This window comes from Psammomys obesus, unplaced genomic scaffold (genome assembly GCF_907164565.1).
Source record: "Psammomys obesus unplaced genomic scaffold, mPsaObe1.curated_primary_1811, whole genome shotgun sequence".
Classification (NCBI taxonomy): Eukaryota; Metazoa; Chordata; class Mammalia; order Rodentia; family Muridae; genus Psammomys; species Psammomys obesus.
Genome location: NW_026585698.1, coordinates 13,760,660 through 13,779,448, shown reverse-complemented (window position 1 = coordinate 13,779,448; position 18,789 = coordinate 13,760,660). Strand labels below are relative to the sequence as shown.

The 18,789-nt window shown below is 50.6% G+C and overlaps 1 protein-coding gene across 1 annotated transcript in view; it reads right to left on the bottom strand.

Moving 5' to 3' along the window:
• Positions 1-9,196: 9,196 nt before the first annotated feature.
• Positions 9,197-18,789, bottom strand: part of Bcr (BCR activator of RhoGEF and GTPase) — a 114,081-nt gene continuing 104,488 nt past the window's right edge. Inside the window, exons 19-24 of the mRNA XM_055598852.1 lie at positions 17,737-17,846; positions 15,985-16,124; positions 13,633-13,767; positions 12,600-12,705; positions 12,144-12,306; positions 9,197-11,843 (exon numbers count right to left, since the gene is read on the bottom strand). Of these exons, the coding sequence (XP_055454827.1) occupies positions 11,754-11,843; positions 12,144-12,306; positions 12,600-12,705; positions 13,633-13,767; positions 15,985-16,124; positions 17,737-17,846 (744 nt within the window). The 3' untranslated portion in view covers positions 9,197-11,753. The remainder of the gene's footprint in view (positions 11,844-12,143; positions 12,307-12,599; positions 12,706-13,632; positions 13,768-15,984; positions 16,125-17,736; positions 17,847-18,789) is intronic.

The window sequence follows — 18,789 nt, the reverse complement described above, 5'->3', positions numbered from 1 at the left end:
GGCTCATACAGTTGCCAGATAGGGTGTGATTTCTGAATTACACACCTCACCTCTGTCACACCCTAGCCTTACTTCAACACTGCAAATATCTCAAATGAAAGAACACAGCCCAGGGGGATAGAAATCCAGGCAACAAAATAACCGCAGATGCATAAGTTCCAATGTGGTGATAATATAAAGAACTTGAAAATCTAAGACTCCTGGGTGTGGTGGTACCTGCCTTCAAAATAATTCCAGCACTCAGGGAGGCAGAAGCAGAGGCAGGCGGATTGTTGTGAGTTCAAGGACAGTCTGGTCCTAAAGTCCAGGATAGACAAGGCTGCACAGAGAAACCCTGTCTCGGGAAAAAAGAAAGAAAAAGAAAGAAAGAAAGAAAGAAAGAAAGGAAGGAAGGAAGGAAGGAAGGAAGGAAGGAAGGAAGGAAGGAGGAGGAGGAGGAGAAGAAGAAGAAGAAGAAGAAGAAGAAGAAGAAGAAGAAGAAAAACTAAGATAATATTCCTCCTTCAGTGAGGGCAGATTAAATAACATTTCAGACAAATAACTCAAAAGAAAGATAAATATTTTCAAAGGAATCAAAGAATAAATGAATTCCAAGAGAACACAAACAGACACACACACACACACACACACACACACACAATAGGTGAGTGAAATAGGAAGCTAATTCAAGGAATGCCTGGAAATTCAATAAAGAAAAATACTGAAGAAACACCACACTGAAATACTGGAACTGACACCCAGAAAACACATGGAAAGCTACATTAATAGAAAGGATCCAGGAAAGAACAAATTACTGAGCCAAAGACAGAGTAGAGGAACCAAAAGGACAAAGATACAATCAGATGATATGAGTGGAACTTTGAAGACACTCGGGACACTGTGAAAAGTCTAAATCTAAGGATCATCAGCAAGGGGGCAAAAAAAAAAATCATGCTAAAGGTATAGAAACAATTTCAGCAAAATCGTGGTTGAAAAACGGTAAAAAGATGTCACTCCACATACAGGAGAGATTTAAAACACCAAAAGACTGAAAAGAACTTCCCCTCATTACACTGTATCATTATACTGTAATTAAACAGTTAAATATCCAGAATAAAGAAAGTATGTTGCAGGTGGCAGGGGAGAAGGATTTCAAACCAAAGCTAGTAAAGAAAGATGAGGAAGGTGTGACCTCATCCTGATTAAGGGAATAGTCTGCCAAGCTTACCTTATGATTCTTCTACCAAAGACTGGTGCATACAATTTTATAAAATGAAATACTCCTCCCCAGCGTTTGGCTGGGAGTCTTAGCATCTGCTTCCATCCGCTGCTGGGTGGAGTCTTTCAGAGGGCATCTATGGTAGGCTCCTGTTCTGTTCCTTCTCTTCCACCACTTCTGGTGTCTATTCTGTTTGCCCTTCTGAGTGAGAATTAAGCATCTTCCTTAGGGTCTTCCTTGTTAGTTAACTTCTTTAAGTCTGTGGATTGTAGTATAGTTTTCCTGTAATGTATGTAATATCTATATGCTTATAAGTGAGTATATATATATATATAGATGGGTCTGGGTTACCTCACCCAGAGTGACCTTTTCTAGATCCATCCATTTTCCTGCAAATGTCATTATGTTCTTGTTTTTAATAGCTGAACAGTAGCCTATAGGCAGCTCATTCTCCATGTGGGTTTCCTAGTAAGGGGAGCAGGGGCTGCCTCTGACATGGACTCTATTGCCTGTTCTTCAATCACTTTCCCCTTGTCAGGCCACACAGGAAGAGGATGCAGGCGGTCCTGATAAGACTTGATAAGCTAGGGTCAATTGTTAGGGGAGAAGGGTTCTGACTTTCTGAGGACTAGGACAGGGAGCTAGGGAGGGAAGAGGAGGGAGGGTGGGAAGTAGGTGGATGCCAGGCCAGGATGGCACACACTTGTAACCCCAGCACTCTGAGAGGCAGTCAGATCTCTGTGAGTGCAAAGCCAGCCTGGTCTACAAAGGGAGTCCAGGACAGCCAGGACTACACAGAGAAACCCTGTCTTGAAAAACCAAAATAAATAGATAGATAAATAAAGCTTTACCAAAAAAAAAATTGTAAAAGAAACTAATAAGGGCTGGAGAGATGGCTCAGAGGTTAAGAGCACTGGCTGTTCTTCCAAAGGTCTTGAGTTCAATTCCCAGCAACCACATGGTGGCTCACAACCATCTATGATCCAAGATCTGGTGCCTTCTTCTGGTGCACAGGCACACATGCAGGCAGAAAGTTGTATAAATAATAAATAAAAATTAAAAAAAGAAAATTAAAAAAAGAAACTAATAAATACTGTTAAAACAGCTACACAGAGAACAGCCTACAGATTCAATGCAATGCCCATCAAAATTCCAATGCCATTCTTCATAGATACAGGGAAAAAAATTTATACTCACATGGAAACCAAAGACTCCAGATAATCAAAGCAATCATGAGCAAAAAGAATAATTCTAGAGAGTTCTAGGCCAGCCTGGACTACAAAGTGAGTTTGGGACAGCCAAGGCTACACAGAGAAACTCTGTCTCAAAAAAAAAAAAAAAAAAAAAAAAAACCAAAAAGAAAAGAATAATGCTGGAGTCATCACTCTACCGATTTCAAGTGAAACTACACAACCACAGTAAGAAAACAACAACAACAAAAAAGACAACATGGTGCTGGCAAACCAGATGCGCACATCAATAGAGCCGAACAGAAGAAGCTCCAAGCATAAACCCATGCAACTACAACCACAAGGATGCCAGGCACACTCACTGGATGAAAGACATTCTCTTTAACAAATGGCACTGGGACAGTTGGATATCTACATGCAGAAGAATGAAACTACAGTCTCTTTTCTTTTACATTTCATTCATTCATAGATTCATTCATTCATTCAATATTGTGTGTGCGCACAACACAACAGCACAAAGCGTGGCGGTCAGACAGCTTGCTTGTTGGGGTCAGTTCTCTCCTTAGACCCTGGGGATGGAGCTCAGGCTGTCAGTCTTGGTGGCAGCCCCCTTCACCTGCTGAGCTATCTATCCCACCAGTTCAAACTAGCTTCCTCCTGCCTTTGCCCTTGAACAGCAACCAACTGCAAATGGACCCAAGCCATTAACAGAAAGCCTTAAGCCTCGAAAGTAGGAGAACAAAACAAGCAGGGCACGTGTTTAAGATGCAAGGTCTAGGCAAACATTTTCAACTCAAAGTTTTAAGTTTTAGTTTTTAGTCATGTGTATATCTGTGTGGCCGTGTGGCTGACACATGTGTGTGTGGGGGCGGGGGGGGTACCTGACAGGGCCAGAAGAGGGTGTCGGTTCCCCTGGAGCTGGTGGTATAGATGGCTGTGAGCCTTCTGACCTGGTTGCAAGCAGACTAACTTGAGGCCCCTGGGGTGCAGCTAGCACCCTAACCATTGAGCCATTCCTCAGCCTAAGGACCAGCTTCCTAATAAGACTCCTAATAAGAGCTCACGAGTTACGCCCAGCAACTAATAAATGGGACCTCGTGAAATTAAATAGCTTATGCACAGCCAAGGAAACAATCAAGCCGAGAGGTATCCCTGTAGGGGAGCAGAAAAACTGCCAGAGGATTAATATTTATAATATATGAAAAACTAAAAATAAATTGGAATAGCAAGGAAAAAACCCCAATTGAAAATGGGCTATTAGGGCCGACGGGCTCAGTGGAAAGTGCTGGCCCCTCTTGTGGAGGATCTGGGCTTGGTTTTCAAGAACCTACTTGGCAGTTCGAAGCTCATCTGTAACTCCAGTTCCAGGCAACCCTGTGCCCTCTTCCGGTATCTTTTGGTCCCAGGTAGGCACACGTATGGTCCACATGCCATACACGCAGGCAAAACGCTTATTTAGTCACATGAAATAAAGGGAAACAAATCTTTGTTTAAATGGGAAATTGAACTGGACAGAGTGTCCTCAAAAGAAGAACTGGAAATGGCCAATAAATAGTTTTGAAAGTGTTCAACATCCTTAGTCATCAGGGAAATGCAAATTCAAAGGACTTTGAGACTCCGCCTCAGTCCAGTCAGGATGGCTGTCATCAAGATAATGAGGGACAATGGGTGCTGGCAGGGATGTGGAAAGAGAAGGCTTATTTACTGTTGGTGAGCGGGGAAATGGGGGTAGCCACTGTGGGAATCTGTGTTCAGGTTTCTCAAAAAGCTAAAAATATAGCTACCATAGGTTACAGCTTTTCCACTCCCAGGCATAAAACCTAAGGACACTATAGCCTTCACAGACATATGTAAAAACATCCATGTTCATTTCTGACCTGTCCACCATAGCGAGGAAATGGAATTAGCCTAGATGTCCTTTAACTGATGAACGGAGAGTGAAAACATAGTGGCCATAAATAATGTAACTTCATTCAGCCATGAAGAAAAATGAAATAACAGTCAAGAAAAACTACTGGAAACGGACGATGTTACATTATGTGTTTATCATAAAGATGAACACCATGTCCGGCCTCTCATATCTTAGCTCTAATTTTCATCGGTGGGTATTTATATGAGGGTGGGGATATACAGAGGCCAGGACATTAGAAAGGGCCCACGAGAGAGGGAGAGAGAGGCTTTGGTTAGGGGCAAGGATAGAAACCCATCATAGGAAAGTGGAAGGGTGAACACTGAAGTTACAAAAGTTTAAGTGAGGATGGAGGAGGACAGAGAGAGAGAGAGAGGAAGAAGAGGATTAACCCAAACTAAGAATGTGTGAAAGGCCGTAAATGAAACCGCTGCTTTGTAAAGTGATTAACAATAAAATAAAGGTTAATCTGATGTAGTCCGTATGTGTGGAGAAAGCTACTCCCAGAAGCCACAGGTTTCTATTGAAAATTCTAGTACCAGGTGTGTGTTACCTCCCAACGACTTCTCGGCCAGGGAGACCCCTTTGGGCATCCCAAGCTGTTGCCACTGTCCCTGATTGCCCGCCAGCCCTGGATGGTACGTCTCCATTTCTAAAGACACCAGACGCTTTGGTCTTGGGCGTAGAGAAAGCGTCTTCCTGACTGGCTAGCTTTCGAGGTGGTGCAAGGGCCACCCAGACCGCTAGGGGACAAAGTTCTCACCTGTCTCGCACAGCTGGAGACCTGTCGCCCTGCACCACTGACCTGCCAGGCCGCACAGGCCCTCTGGTGGGACAGTTGTGGGGTAACAGCTTTCTGACTGGATTTGAGGTCTGCCACACAGTAGGGGCAGTCACACCTGCTACTGGAAACCTGCCCCAAAGCCCACGGCCAGGGCGGTTACACGCCTCAGCGGCAAGGCTGGCACACTGGTTTTATCAAACAGACCTGTTGCGCCTATCAAATTGCCTTCTAGTATTTACGCCCACAGGTGAGTTAGTGCTGCTCCCAATGCTGGCCAGACCATCTTTTTGCAGCTCGGAGCACACGAGGGAAGACAGGATGGAGAGACAGGAGGGAAGGCATTGAGTTTTGAAGACCACTGTCCTCCTGATGTGACCCGGCCATTGCACTTAAGAACTCACAGCAAGCCCAAGCCGGGCAGTGCTGCTGCACGCCTGTAATCCCAGCACTTGGGAGGCAGAGAGGCAGGTGGATCTCCGGGAGTTGGAGGCCAGTCTGGTCTACAGAGCTAGTTCAAGGACAGCAAGGGCTACACAGAGTAACCCAACAACAATAGCAAAAACTTCACAGCTGCTGTTTATTATCTGTACAAGATGGTGCCTGTGAACGGCCTGCTGTGGAAAGGGAAGTTTCGGGCAGTTAAGAAGTGCAATGGGGGAGGAGCTTATGAGACTGGTTCTTCCCTTGAGGATCTATAGGCAGCTAACTGTTGCCTGGGGAAGGGTGTAACCAGTGGTGAGTTGCCAGGGTTCCTGCCCATAAACCCTTATCCACGTTCCTGTAAGCAACCCTAATTAAATTCATTGAGTCACATGCACATACACACACACACTGGGAAAACAAGGTATCAGCAGAGGTGGGAAGGGGCAAGAGAGGAAAATGAGGACGAGTATGACTGAAACAAATGGTACACATGTATGAAATGTTATAATGAAACCGTTATTATTTATAGTTGATACATATTAAACATTAAATTAAAAACCCATCTTTGGGAATCGGGACGTAGCTCAGGGGTATGGAGCATGCTTAGTGTGTGCAAGGCGCTAGATCTGATCTCCAGCCGACACCGACACACACCTTGCCGTTCCAGGTAGGGTCCGCTGATGCCGGAGCCAATGGCCGCCCTGGTGAATACCTCTCTCCCTCTGCAGTGCTAGGGATGGAGTACCGGGCCTGAGTCTTGGGCAAGCACTGAATCACTGACCCACACTTCCAACTCTGAGGACTAGAAAGGAGCTGTTTGTGAGGCAAAGGTGATGAATTCCAAACACCCCCAAGAGGTGTGTGGACTGGGACTGGCAGGGGACCAAGGCTAGAGAGCGTGTGCACACAAGGACAGACGTGAGTGAGGACATTGCTGGAGAGGGCGCTTTCTCAGGGCCTCTGTGAGCGAAGCCGGTGGGGGAAGAGGGGCAGCCCTTTCTGTCTGCCTCACTGGCTTCTGCCCCTCTCCATTCGGCTCTGATGGATGTGCCTTGACTTCCAGGTAGTGTGACAATATTAGTTTCATGTGGTGGTCCCAGAAATGTCTCAACCACAGGGCTCCAGAAAACCAGGATCCTGTTTTCTCTCACAGCTGTAGAAGCCAGAAGTGCCAAATGAATCTGTTGGTGGGTGGGTTCCTTCTGGATGCTCTGGTTAGAATTCTGGTCCAGGCCTCTCTCTTCAGGGCCCACCTGCAAGCTTGGCAAATTTTTCCCCACCTCCATTCCATCGTCACATGGTCTTGCTAGCTAGCCCAAGCTAGAGGAGCCCTTCCCAAGTTCCATACACAGAACAAGCAGGTAGATTAAGTCGCTAAGTAAGGAAGCACCTCAAGTACTTTTGTAGTTAAGAGATGAGGCCCAAGGAACTCTGAGGCCTTTCTTGGACAGTTATTACCATCCAATACCTGCTGGGTCCAGGGGTCTTCTTACTGTTTCCCCCCAGGGAACTGGTGCCTTTTCTAACCCAGCTATGCATGAGGTGTGACCCATCCCTCACCATGCCTGTCATCCTCACATCCCTGGCTGCTGGCCTTTCCGTAAGATCTGGGGTGGACGCAGGGCCCTCCCCGGAAATTGACCATGGGCTTGTCAGTTCTCACCCACTCCCATCAGGCCAGATGGGACGGATCCAAACCCCAACAGCTTCCTTTGTCCCCTGCCAGGACCTTGCTCCAGTCTTTCTGGCCTGTGGGCACTGCTCCAGCGGAAGCCATTTGGGCCTCTTCAAGAGCACTCTGTCACCCCTTCACTCTTTTTTTCCTGTTTATCTCTCCAGAACTATTTGCATCAGCCCATCTTCAGGCCTTGTGAAACTTCCTTTAAAGGCCACTGGGACGCTGGGGTGGGAGGCGTCACGAAAGTCCTTTTGCGGTTTCTATATGACTTTGATAGGTCACGATGCTAGGAAGTATCAGCCCTTGAGCCACATTCATACATGCCACTTTGTTTGCGTCAAGGCTGGCAGCTGAGGTCTCAACCTAGCAGGAAGCTGGTTATGTTTGGGGACAGAGAGCCAAGCCAGCCCCCAGCATCTGTTCACAGGCAGGATATGGGATGCTATGCAGAATGGAGTTAACTCCACTTTCCTCCAGACCAGTGGTCCTCAACCTTCCTGATGCTGTGACTTTAATATGGTTCCTCATGTTGTGCTGACCACCAACCATAAAATCATTTTTGTTGCTACTTCCTAACTGTAACTCTGCTATTATGAATCGTACTGTAAATATCTGACATATAGGATATCTGATATGCGGCCCCTATGAACACGTTCTTTGACAAACCCCCCCCCCCGCCAGAAGGAGTCGTGACCGGCAGTTTGAGAACAACTGCTCTAAGGGATCGTGGAAATGTTGACCAGCTCTGAGACGCAGTGAATTAACCTGTCCCCAGGCCGTATCCCCGGCACTGGGGTGGAAAAGACGTGACCCTTGCATACAGACGCATGGTGAGGAGTCAGCTTCTACCTGGAGAATCAGCTCCTGGTAAGAAATGCAAACGGGGCCATGAGTGCTCGTATGTGTGTACATTTTCTCCAAACAGAGCCAGGCCGCCGATGGAAGAGGCCGCCGATGGAAGAGGCCGCCGACTGTAACCTCTTATGGGCTGGACTCAGCCGAACACTGGTAGAAGCTCTTCGAGATTGCTGTAGCCTCCAGGGAAGGGCAGGGTCCAGTGTCAACTCCTGCGCTCCTGGAGTGGGGGCAGGGTGACAGCTGCTCCGGCCTCTCAGAACCCAAGGGTGAGGGTGCAGCTCTGGGGTCATCAAGATCAAGTCACCAGGCAACAGGGCGGAAACTCTGTTGCTCCTGACAGCTCATGACCTGCATGGTCATGGAAATGGCTGTGGTGACAGTGAAAGTCCAAGCGGCCTGCAGGCTGGAGGCCACAGTCCACACAAGTCACACTGCTCAGGCGCCCCGCTCCTGGCCATTTATGGTCTCCGTCAAGCGGACCTCATTCTAGGGAGCACTGGGTTGACCTGACACAGGTATGGTCAGAGGGAAGGTGGTGGTCGACTGATATGGCTAGGCCCCAAGCCACCACCATCAAGAGGGTCCCATGGTGATATGCCTGTTGCCGCCAGGGACAGCTCCTGTCCTTTGGGCATATTTCTGGGGCCCAGGATAGTGCCAGCTAAGAACAGCTACCTCCTCAGTGTGCCATGCAAAGATGAGGGTCTGGCTGGCCCAACCTGCAGTCCCACCAGGCTGAGGGGCCTGAAACAGAGGTACGGGCCTGGGTGAGAAGCAGGGTCCAGCAAAATGGGCCAGTCTGGTAAACCACCCCGCTGCCACCTCTCCCAGCCGCAGGGACACGGTGCCAACATTTCCCAGGTGGCTCCTCCTCTTTAGCCAAGACTATGGCCCTTGCCTAAACTAGTGCCCATGCTTGAGGACTACAGTTGTGACTCTGTAGCCTGAAACACTTTGCCGATGCCTGCCTGAGAGCCCCCAATTCCACTAAACCAGGACTTCCCACAGTGCCTCATGCAAACCTCCCCTCCCCCACTGACGGCCAGATCTGAGACAAGGGCTCTTAGGGCTGCAGCTCCCCGTTTTCCCAAGCCCTAGGAGAGCAGGGGTTTCAAACTCAGAGGCAACGGACCGACTAGAAACCACCACAACACTGTAGAAGTCTCAGGAGACTTTAATGAGGGTGTCTGTGGTCCTTCCGGCACAGAGTAGTACAGACAGCTGAGCTCAAAAGCAAGACCGCAGCTAAGAGACCATCCACCCACCGGGGAGGCCAGGCTACCCCCAGGAAGCCAAGGCCCACTGTGCCCAGGACCCAGGTTCCACAGTAAGAAAGTATCGCTTCTTCCTTCAGAGTCTGGCAGCCATGCTCGCTGGGTACTTGGGGCTGGCATTCTCTCCTTGGAGGGAAAGTTGGGTCATCTCACTCCAGGGAACACCACGTATCTTCCAGCCCCACACTGGCATTGCCAGCCTACAGGCCCTCAAGGTGTGAGGCGCTGAGGCAGCCCCAGCCACCGCCGCCAATGCCTGATGGCGGAGGAGCACTTTCAGAAGCACGCACAGCCTGTATAAATAAAGCGGACAGAGGAAGGGGCCGGGCAGGGGAATGCAAATTGGCACATTGATATATTGCTTTCCAGTTCAGGGCGACAGACGCAAATCAAGAAACAAGGGGGCGGAGCGGGCAGCAACAGCAGTGCTTGCCTTGTAGGGTCAGAGCCATGACATGGACTGGGGTGGGCAGCCAAACTAGAGGGGCCCACTGGGTCCAGAAATGCTCAAGAGCAGACCAATGGGCAGCTCTGAAGAAGAAGAGAGAGAGAGAGAGAAAGAGAAAGAAAGAAAGGAGGAAAAAAAAAGAAAAAAGGCCGACTAAACAAACACTGTATGCAGAGACCCAGAAACCAGGACTAGGGTCCTTGGTTTCCTGCCCAACAGCTTGGGCAGGTTCAAGAGCAGACGTTTAGGGGGACTCGTGGCTCTGCCTCTAAGGAATCGCCACCTTCCAGACATGGGAGGGGCCGTGGAGCACGTGACTGGGTGCAGGGGTCCTCATGTGACAAGCACTTTATGCCAAGTCATGCCTCTTGGCAGGAGCGGCTCAGCTTCAGGTCTGTCAGTCTCTTCTCTCACCCTGTCCACTCCAAGCCCCGTGTACTCCAGCCCTGCACTGTAGTCCTGTCAGGCCCGATAAGCACTACGCTGCCAAGGCTGGTCTTGAACTCACGGCAAGTCTGCTTCAGCCTCCCAAGGGTGGGACTGTACTCTTTAAAAATGATGCAAGATCTGTGGATTTTTTTCTTGAAAAGAATTGGTAGTTTCCCCCCTTTCTCTTTTCACTAAGTAGAGACTACCCTGACTCCTGCCCAGATTCAGGGCATGTGAGGGTGGGAGGGCATCAGGTGGGCTAGCTTTCATTCTGCCGTGAGGTGGTTGCTCCCACCCCCCAGACCTGACTTTCCTAACCTTCTCCTGATGCTTCTGATGTCCCAGAGACATCAGAAATGACTCTAAACAAAAAGCTGGATCTTGAAGGAAGACGAAATACTCTCGGGACACGGCCCTCCCGTGGTGCACATTCTCATTTCTTAGTAGGTGTGTGAATCCGTTAGGAAAAAAATTAGAAACTATGTATAAAACTTAAAAATATTCAAGTATCAAAAGCTATTTTGGATCAAAGTTTTTTGAACAAGCCACTAGAGCAAGCTGCTGCTTTCGGGGTAGAAACTGCTACAAAAGTTAACTTGAGTCTGTTCGGTTGGGTTGGGAGCGAGGACCGGAAGTGATCCACACGTGGGACAAGGAGGGACAGAGAGAAGAGTCAGAGCCAGGCCGGAGACATCACGGCCTTGTAAGCCAGAAGGGAGAGCTGGTGGCGGGCAGCCAGTAAGGATCGGTGGACACAGCCACTCTCCCTGAAGATGGATTGTAAGGTGCATCACCAGGGCCTCGACTCCCCCCGTGTCTGGTCCCCGGACACTCCCGGGTTCCGGTGGAGCCTAGTCCTGAGAAGTGCAGAAATAGCAATACACCAAGAGTTGTCAGAAAACCGGAGCCTGACCTACTTCTGCACAGACAACCTAGAGAGACAAAGCGAACAGCAAGCAGTCGAGATGCTACAGTGTTGACTCAGCGTCTCAAGCCCGGTTCCGTGTACAGCAGGGTCTCCAGGTCAGGGAAAGGGAGATATCTCCACCCACACAGGGACGGGCTGTGGCCCCCACAGATGCAGCAGCAGCAGTGTTTATTCAAGACACAACAGGGAGGGATCTGGCGCTGTCCCTGTTCCCCAGAGAGGGTGCATCGGGACAGTTGATCCAGTAGAGATTTAAAAAAAAACAACAAAAAACCAAAAACAAAACGAAAACAAAAAACTCTGATAAATTAGATTCATAAAAACCACTTTCTTCGCCACCTCTTTCCCTTGTACGCAGGCTGGCAGATGGGCTGGCTTGGGGCGCCCTCTGGTGGCAACAAGGGAAAGTTACAGTCTGGGGCCAGCCTGGGGCTTGCAGACACACCTGGACCACTGGCCTAGGCCCCTTGGCCTTTGCTTTGGGTACTTGTCTCTTGGCAGGTGGCCCAGAGCTGGGGAATGGTTAAATTACCCCACAAGAAGGGTCCCATTCCCACTCCGTGGATGGATTCTTTTGTCACAGGTTTCCAGGTCATTCTGTAGGCCTCTTAAGGAGATGAGCGATGCCAGGCCTTTAGACTTCAGTGGAAAACAGGACGCTCTGTCTCTTGCTGTCGGGGGCAGGGATGGCCTCCAGCTGCAGGAAGTACAGCAACACCTGGACCTGTTCCAGCCGAGAAGGGAGGGGCAAACGAGTAAGAGGATGCTGAAGCTGCAGGTGGAAAAGCGGTCTTGGCTCACCCAGCTCAGGTACTACAAAGACCCCGTTGGTGATAAGAGCCCCACTATGTGCACTCCAAAGACCAGCCTTGAGCCCTGCAAACCCAGCCAGGTCCAGAGGAAGCCCTTCCCGGCCTGTCAGTGGTAGCGGGTAGGCCTCTGTAGTGGAGGGAGGAATAATGGGGCCGGCTGAGGCTACCCGTGTCAAGCCAGGGAAACATGAACCACAGCTTGTCTCCTATACCTGGGACATGACCTCCAGGGACCAGCTGTCAGTCATGGTGATGGGCTGGCTGGGGTTAGCGGGGAGCCTGCTCTCCTTCTCGGAGGGCCGAAGCAGCGTGGGGCCGAAGACCGTGGCGAGGTTGTGTAGCGACATCTTGTTGACTGCCTCCTTTTCGGCCACCCTGTGTGAAGCCAGAGTGCGTTCAGGGCAGGTGTCCAGATTCCGCCCCACAGCCTGAGGAGCCTGGGATCTAGGGGGTTCAAGGCTGTGGGAGGCTGGGACAGCACGGGGCCATGATCTGAGAGTAAGGGGCAAACTTCAGCGCCATGCTGGCTGCTGGTTCAACCTCACGGTGTGGAGGTGGGGGGGACGGCAGTGGCTTCAGTCCCTATAATGCAACAAAGCTGCAGACCGGGGAGGAGAAAAGCCCCTAGGTGCCTGGGTTCTGGGGCTACGCAGGAGAAGAGGCGTTACCTTTTCAAATGGTCCAGGAGGAAGAGGAAGGTCAGTAGGTTGGCTTCCGGGAGGGACAGCAGCAGGTTCAGCATGCAGCTCTCCTTCGCCACAGGGTCTGAAAGAGCTACAGAAGGAGGAAGTTCAGTGTCCAGGGTCACAGCCCGAGCCGGAGACCTCTCCTGGGACGTCAGGTGAGACACCCAGAGTCTATGGCGGAAGGTGCCAGAGTCCAGCCCCGTCCTTGTCTCAGCTCACACAGCTTAGACTAGCCCCCACCCCAGTGAGGAGGACCCTGTGGTTGCTGTTTACCAACGAGGGACACCTGGAAAGCATTCTCTCATCTCACAGGGGCAGCAGCACGCTAGGCACGTGAAGAACAGTATCCTGAGAGCGGAGGCTTATGGGTATGGCTGTACTCAGGGTCACATTCTACTGCTACTAACTTCTGGGAAGGGACTGAGTTCTGAGGGAAGCAGGCAGACTTGGGACAAGGAGGCTTGGGGGGTTGGACGGCCTCTCTGCCAGCCCCAGGGACTTGCCTTGTTTTCATGAGCACCCTAGGGGCACTTTCACGCCCGAGTCCAGCTCTTCCAGTGAACCGGCCCTACAGCTTGGGTCATCCTAAGGACGGGGTGGGAACTCATGTGTTTTCCTCATGTGCGAGTGGCTACTTTGGGCAACACTCCTCAGGCTGACTGAACGTCAAGGCTAGGCTTGAATTTCTGCTTGACTGGGCCAAGACCTGGGGTTAGAGGGCTAGGGGTTCCTCTTGGCCTGGCCAGCCAATCCCAGAGCTGGATGTGGCCATGGCGACACAGGCTGGTCATCTTCTGGCCACACTGACTGTTAGGAGAGGGAAGCAGGGAGCCCTTGGAGAACCCACAGCTAGCTTGGTTTTTGTCTCCTACGCTGCACGGCCAACTGTCTCAGGTTAGGTTCAAGTGTAGACCAGAAGAGAGGGGAATGGTTCTGCTCCCCTCTCCTAACAGTGCCTGTGTAGACAGGAGAAGTGGGGGATGACTCCCACAAGGCTGGGGCCACCAATGCTCACCGATGCCTTCTGCGAAGTTAGGGTAGAACTCATCCGTGAAGAGGGGCTCGGGTAGCTCGCGGAAGTAGAGCTTCAGCGTGCCAGCAATGGCATTCACGTCCATCTCGCTCATCATCACCGACACATCCTTGTTATCTGGAAAGAACACGGAGATGGAGCCTCTGTGTGACTGAGGCCGGGCAGGGCTGCTGGGAAGCAAGGGTATTTCACACTTCTGCCTGTGCCTCTGCTCTGCAGGGCCGCCAGCTGCAGAGCCAGGCAGGTCAGAGCAGAAGGTAGGGTTCTTGGAGCCTGGGTAGGAATTGGGCGACTCTGTTCTGAACAGCTACATGGGTGGCAGCTTGTAACACGAAGGTACTGAGATTATTCAGGTCATTTTCACGGTCACACTGGGTGTTTCTTTGGACTTGGGTAGCTACTGGCTCTCTGCATCAGAGAGCAGGTGTTGTGGCTTGAATGAAGACACCCCTCACAGATACACAGGGGCTGGCATTATTGGGGGTGTGACGTTGTTGGAGGATGTGTGCTACACGGGGTGGGCCTCGAGGTTGCAGAAGCACGGCTCACTCTCTCTTCCTGCTGCCCGATATAGAACTCTCAGCTAACTCTCCAACACTGTGTCCGTCCGCATGCCACCATGCTTCCTGCCATGACGGTAATGGACTAAACCTCAGAACTGTAAGCCAGCCCCTGATTAAACGCTTTCCTTTATAAGAGCTGCTGTGGTCATGATATCTCTTCACAGCACTACGAACCCTAACTAAGACAGGGCCTACTCTGGTTGCCCGGGGAAGCTGAAGGGACAGCAAAGCTCCTCAAGGGGAGCTAGGTCTTTGATGTCTCAGGTCAGGAAGGGGCAAAAAGTCTCTGCAAGTACAATGTCCTGCTGAGTCCTGCTTCTGTCTGCTTGTTCTTTGAGGATGTTGGCTGAAGGACCCTGAACTGCTTGCTTTTTGTCAAGCTGAAACAAATGTACATATATCTGAGAAGAGGGAATCTCAACTGAGAAGATGCCTCTGTAAGATTGGCATGCAGGTGTTTCCTGATTGACGATTGCTGTGCCAGGGTCTAGACCATTGTGGGCAGCGGCATCCCTGGACAGGCGATCCTGGGTTGTATAAGAAGGGAGACTGGGCAAGCCACAAGGAACAAGCGAGTAAGCAGCATCCCTCCATGGCTTCTGCTTCACTTTCTGTCTCCCAGTTCCTGCCTTCAGTTCCTGCCCTGATTTCCCATCATGATAGATGGTGACTCAAGCGTTGTAACCTAAACCCTTTCCTCCCCAAGTTGCTTTTAGTCTTGGTGTTTTATCTCAGCAGGAGAAACCTTAACTAAGCCTGACCCTCTGAGGATCTCAAGGTCCTTGCTTAGCGTTTGGGACAGTTCTGTCTCCCTCAGAGTGTGAGAGTTTTGGGGACAGGTAGGAGTAAGACAGCCTCAGTAAAAATCGGGTCATATCCACGCCACTGTCCCATACCATCCTGAAGTGGGCTACCGTCAAATTATACTGTGACTTAACATCTCCTATTCTCTCCAAGGCATCAGGAAACATCCCCCAGCAGGCCATGGTCCAGCTTGGTGGATGTGGCTAGACAGCTGGAGGATTCATCTATTTCTTCTCTTTTTAAAGGGTCACTTGTTATTTTTACATTTATGTGTGTGCCTGAATGGGTTAACGCATGGGACCTGCATGCAGGATCAGACAGAGGCCAGAAGGGGCCGCTGGAACCCCGGAACTAGTTACAGGTGGTTGTGAACTGTATTGTGGGTGCTGGGAACTGATCCTGGGTCCTGTGCAAGAGCAGAATGTGCTCCTCCCTAAGCCACCTCGCCAGTCTTTCCTTTGAGGTGTGAGTTCAGCAGGGCCTGAACTCCTGGGCCCGAGTGATTCAGTCTCAATCTCCTGAGTCGCTGCAACTACAGAGGTTAACATCGACATGCCCAGACCACCCTATCTCTCAAGTCTTTTCATTTTATGTATTTCCTTTTGAGACAGGGTCTTGTTCTTCAGTCCTGAGTGACCTTGATTTGCAGCAATCCTCCTGCCTCTATCTCCCAAATCCTGGGATTATAGGTGTGCTAATTATCATCAATCAGTCAGTCATCTATCTGACACAGGGACTCACTATGTAGCTAAAGCTGGCTGGCCTGGAACTCACTGTGTAGCCCAGGCTAGCCTGAAAGTATCCTCCCGGCCTATCCTCCCGAATGCTAGGTTATAGGGTCATAATCGTTTGTCTTGTACTCTTAAGAAATAAAACAGTGAGGAAGGAAAAGGTAGACAGTGATATGGGAGGCCCTCTGGGAGTCTTGGTGTGGACACCTGTTCCACGCTGCCCAGGCAATACTCACTGACATCAAAGGCCGCCTTCAGTGCCTGGATGTCTGTGGCCACCCCGGACACTCGGTAGATGCCCACCTCCTCCATCCCCCGGCGCTCGATCTCCTCCACACACTGGCGCACGATGTAGGGTACCTTGGACCTCTCTCTCCTGCAAGGGGAAGAGAAGGTGTGTAGAGTCTGAGGCGACACACATAACCTCAGCCAAGCTTTCTTCCCTTCCTGCTGTGAGCTCTCGGGTCTGCTGCAGATATTTGATCGGGCACTTTCCAAGAACCCGAAGCATCCAATCACACTGCAGGTCACCTGTGACCCTCTGGGGACGGCCAGGAGGCTGTGCTGTTTTCTTCCCCACTGCCAGAGGGCGCTCAGGGCATACCTCACAGATGATAGGGAAGTACCCTGAGCCATGTGCCCAACCTAGGAGGCCTTTCTAGGTCTAGGAAGCACAGATCCCGGGCTGCAAATGAACCAAAGCTTAATTTAAGAGAGTCCTGAGAAAGACCCTCACTTCTGAGACAGGAAGTTAAACCGGGTGTTGGCCCAGACTCCTGACTGCTATGCAGTAAATCCCATGAGGCTCTCCGACAGCTGAGCCTTGCACAGGGCAGATGCTTGCATCTGCTGTGTCCTGGCTAGTGTTATGTCAACTTGACACAAGCTAGAGTTATCTGAAAGGAGGGACCCTCAACTGAGAAAATACCTCCATGAGATCCAGGTGTAATGCATTTTTAAAATTAGTGACCAATGGGAGAGGACCCGCCGATGGTGGGTGGGGCCATCCCTGGGCTGCTGGTCCTGGGTTCTATGAGAAAGCAGGCTGAGCAAGCCATAATGAGCAAGCCAGGAAGCAGCACCCCTCCATGACTTCTGCATCAGCTCCTGCTGCCTCCAGGATCCTGCCCTGTTTGAGTTCTTGTCCTCATTCCTTTCAGTGATGAACAGTGATGTAAAAGCATAAGCCAAACCAGGCTTCTGCTCCCTCCCCAAGTTTCTTTGGTCATAGTGTTTCATCCCAGCAATAGAAACCCAAGACACATACAGATCTTTAGGGTTACCCTGAGGTAACCTTGTCATTTTAAATGCTTTCTCTCATGCCAACCTCTGCAACAACTGGTACAACTTTGGACCCAGAATGCTTCAAAGACACAATCCAGGGCTACGTGGAGGCACGGACTTAGTTTTACTTAGAGCTGGGCCTCAAAAACATAAGCAGGTCCTTTCCAAGCCCCAATTATGTAGTTCCATGGGAGAGGCAAGGGGTGCCTTCCGCCCCAAAGTACACATCCTTATTTTCTGCAAAGAGCTTGGCAGCAGAACCCCTCAAAGGAGAAGAGTGTTTGGACACATGCCAGCTCCCCGAGCAACGAGCGATGCAGTCAGTACTCCATCCTGGGGAAGCACAGCGAGTCCGGGAGGAAGTGGCCTGTATGCCCAAGAATTATCCTCAGACTAACAAACAGGCATCTATCTCCTGGCAACAGACTCATGACAAAGGGCAGAGGGTCCAACTCCTCTACAGGAACCCGGGGCCACAATAATATTTATTCCCAGCGAGGGAAGGAAGCAAGTCCCGCACTTGGGGAGTCCCAGACTACCAGGTGAGGACATTCCTGAGCTGGCTTTGCAACAAACAAACGGACATGGCTAAGCAGGGACTCACAGTCCTCCCTGGTGCGACACCCCCCCCTCCCCCCCGCAGACTTTCCCTCAGCTATGGTGCCGAATGCCCTCCGAGAACAAGCCCACCTCTCCCCACTCACTTTGTGACCACGGCAATCTTGACCCCGAAGACCCCCGTCTGTTTGCGGGAAGGCATCCTCTTGAGGCTGAACTCCCTGCTCGTGAACTTGACCGACAGCTTCACCTCGATCTGCAGGAGAAAGGAAGGGCGTGGGTCCCTCCTGCTCTGGAGCTCATGACCTGGAGATCTCAGGGTCCCCGAAGGACCTAGCCAACCAACCTTTTCACCTCTAGGCAAACAGGTCAAGGTCTCAGAGGGAGGTAGAAGGCGGCCCTGTGCTCAGTAAGGAGCGAGGGTGGGGGTGGGAGTGGGGGGGTGGAGGTGGGGTGGTGTCAAGTCCTTTATGTCTTCACTTCTCTACAGTTTCCTCCAACATCCTCATGGTTTCCTTTGCTTCCTTCCTTCCTTTCTTTCTCTCTCTCTCTTTCTGAGACAGGGTTTCTCTGTGTAGCCTTGGCTTTCCTGGACTCGTTTTGTAGACCAGGCCATCCTCAGACTCATGGAGATCCCCCTGCCTCTGCCTCTGCCTCCCTGAGTGCTGGGATTACAGGTGTGCGCCACGTGCCCAATTTTCTTTTTAAAATACTACTACAACTACCACTAAAGTAGATGGGGCTGGAGTGCGTAGCTCTGTGGTAGTGCCCACATTCAGTATGTGTAAGGTACTGGGTTCAATTCAAAGCATCAGGATGAAGCAAAACCAAACCAAAGGACTCTACCACTTCCCTGCCCCAAAGACCCCACCACACACACCCACCACACACACACCACACCACACACACCACACACACACACCACACACCACACACACACACACACACACACACACACACACACACACACACGTCAAACATCCCAATCAGGAAATCTGAGTCGTTCCAAAACTGTCAACTTTCTGGGCTCTAACATGATACATGAGGAAGCCTCCACCCCCAGCTGACCTCCTAACGGGTTAAGATGCATAAAATTACTACCACCCCACAGTTATGCATATGCTAGATCTAAAATGATACATAATCGTAAATCTCATATTTATAGTTGGGTCCCATGTCCAAGGCTGCTTATTTTATGT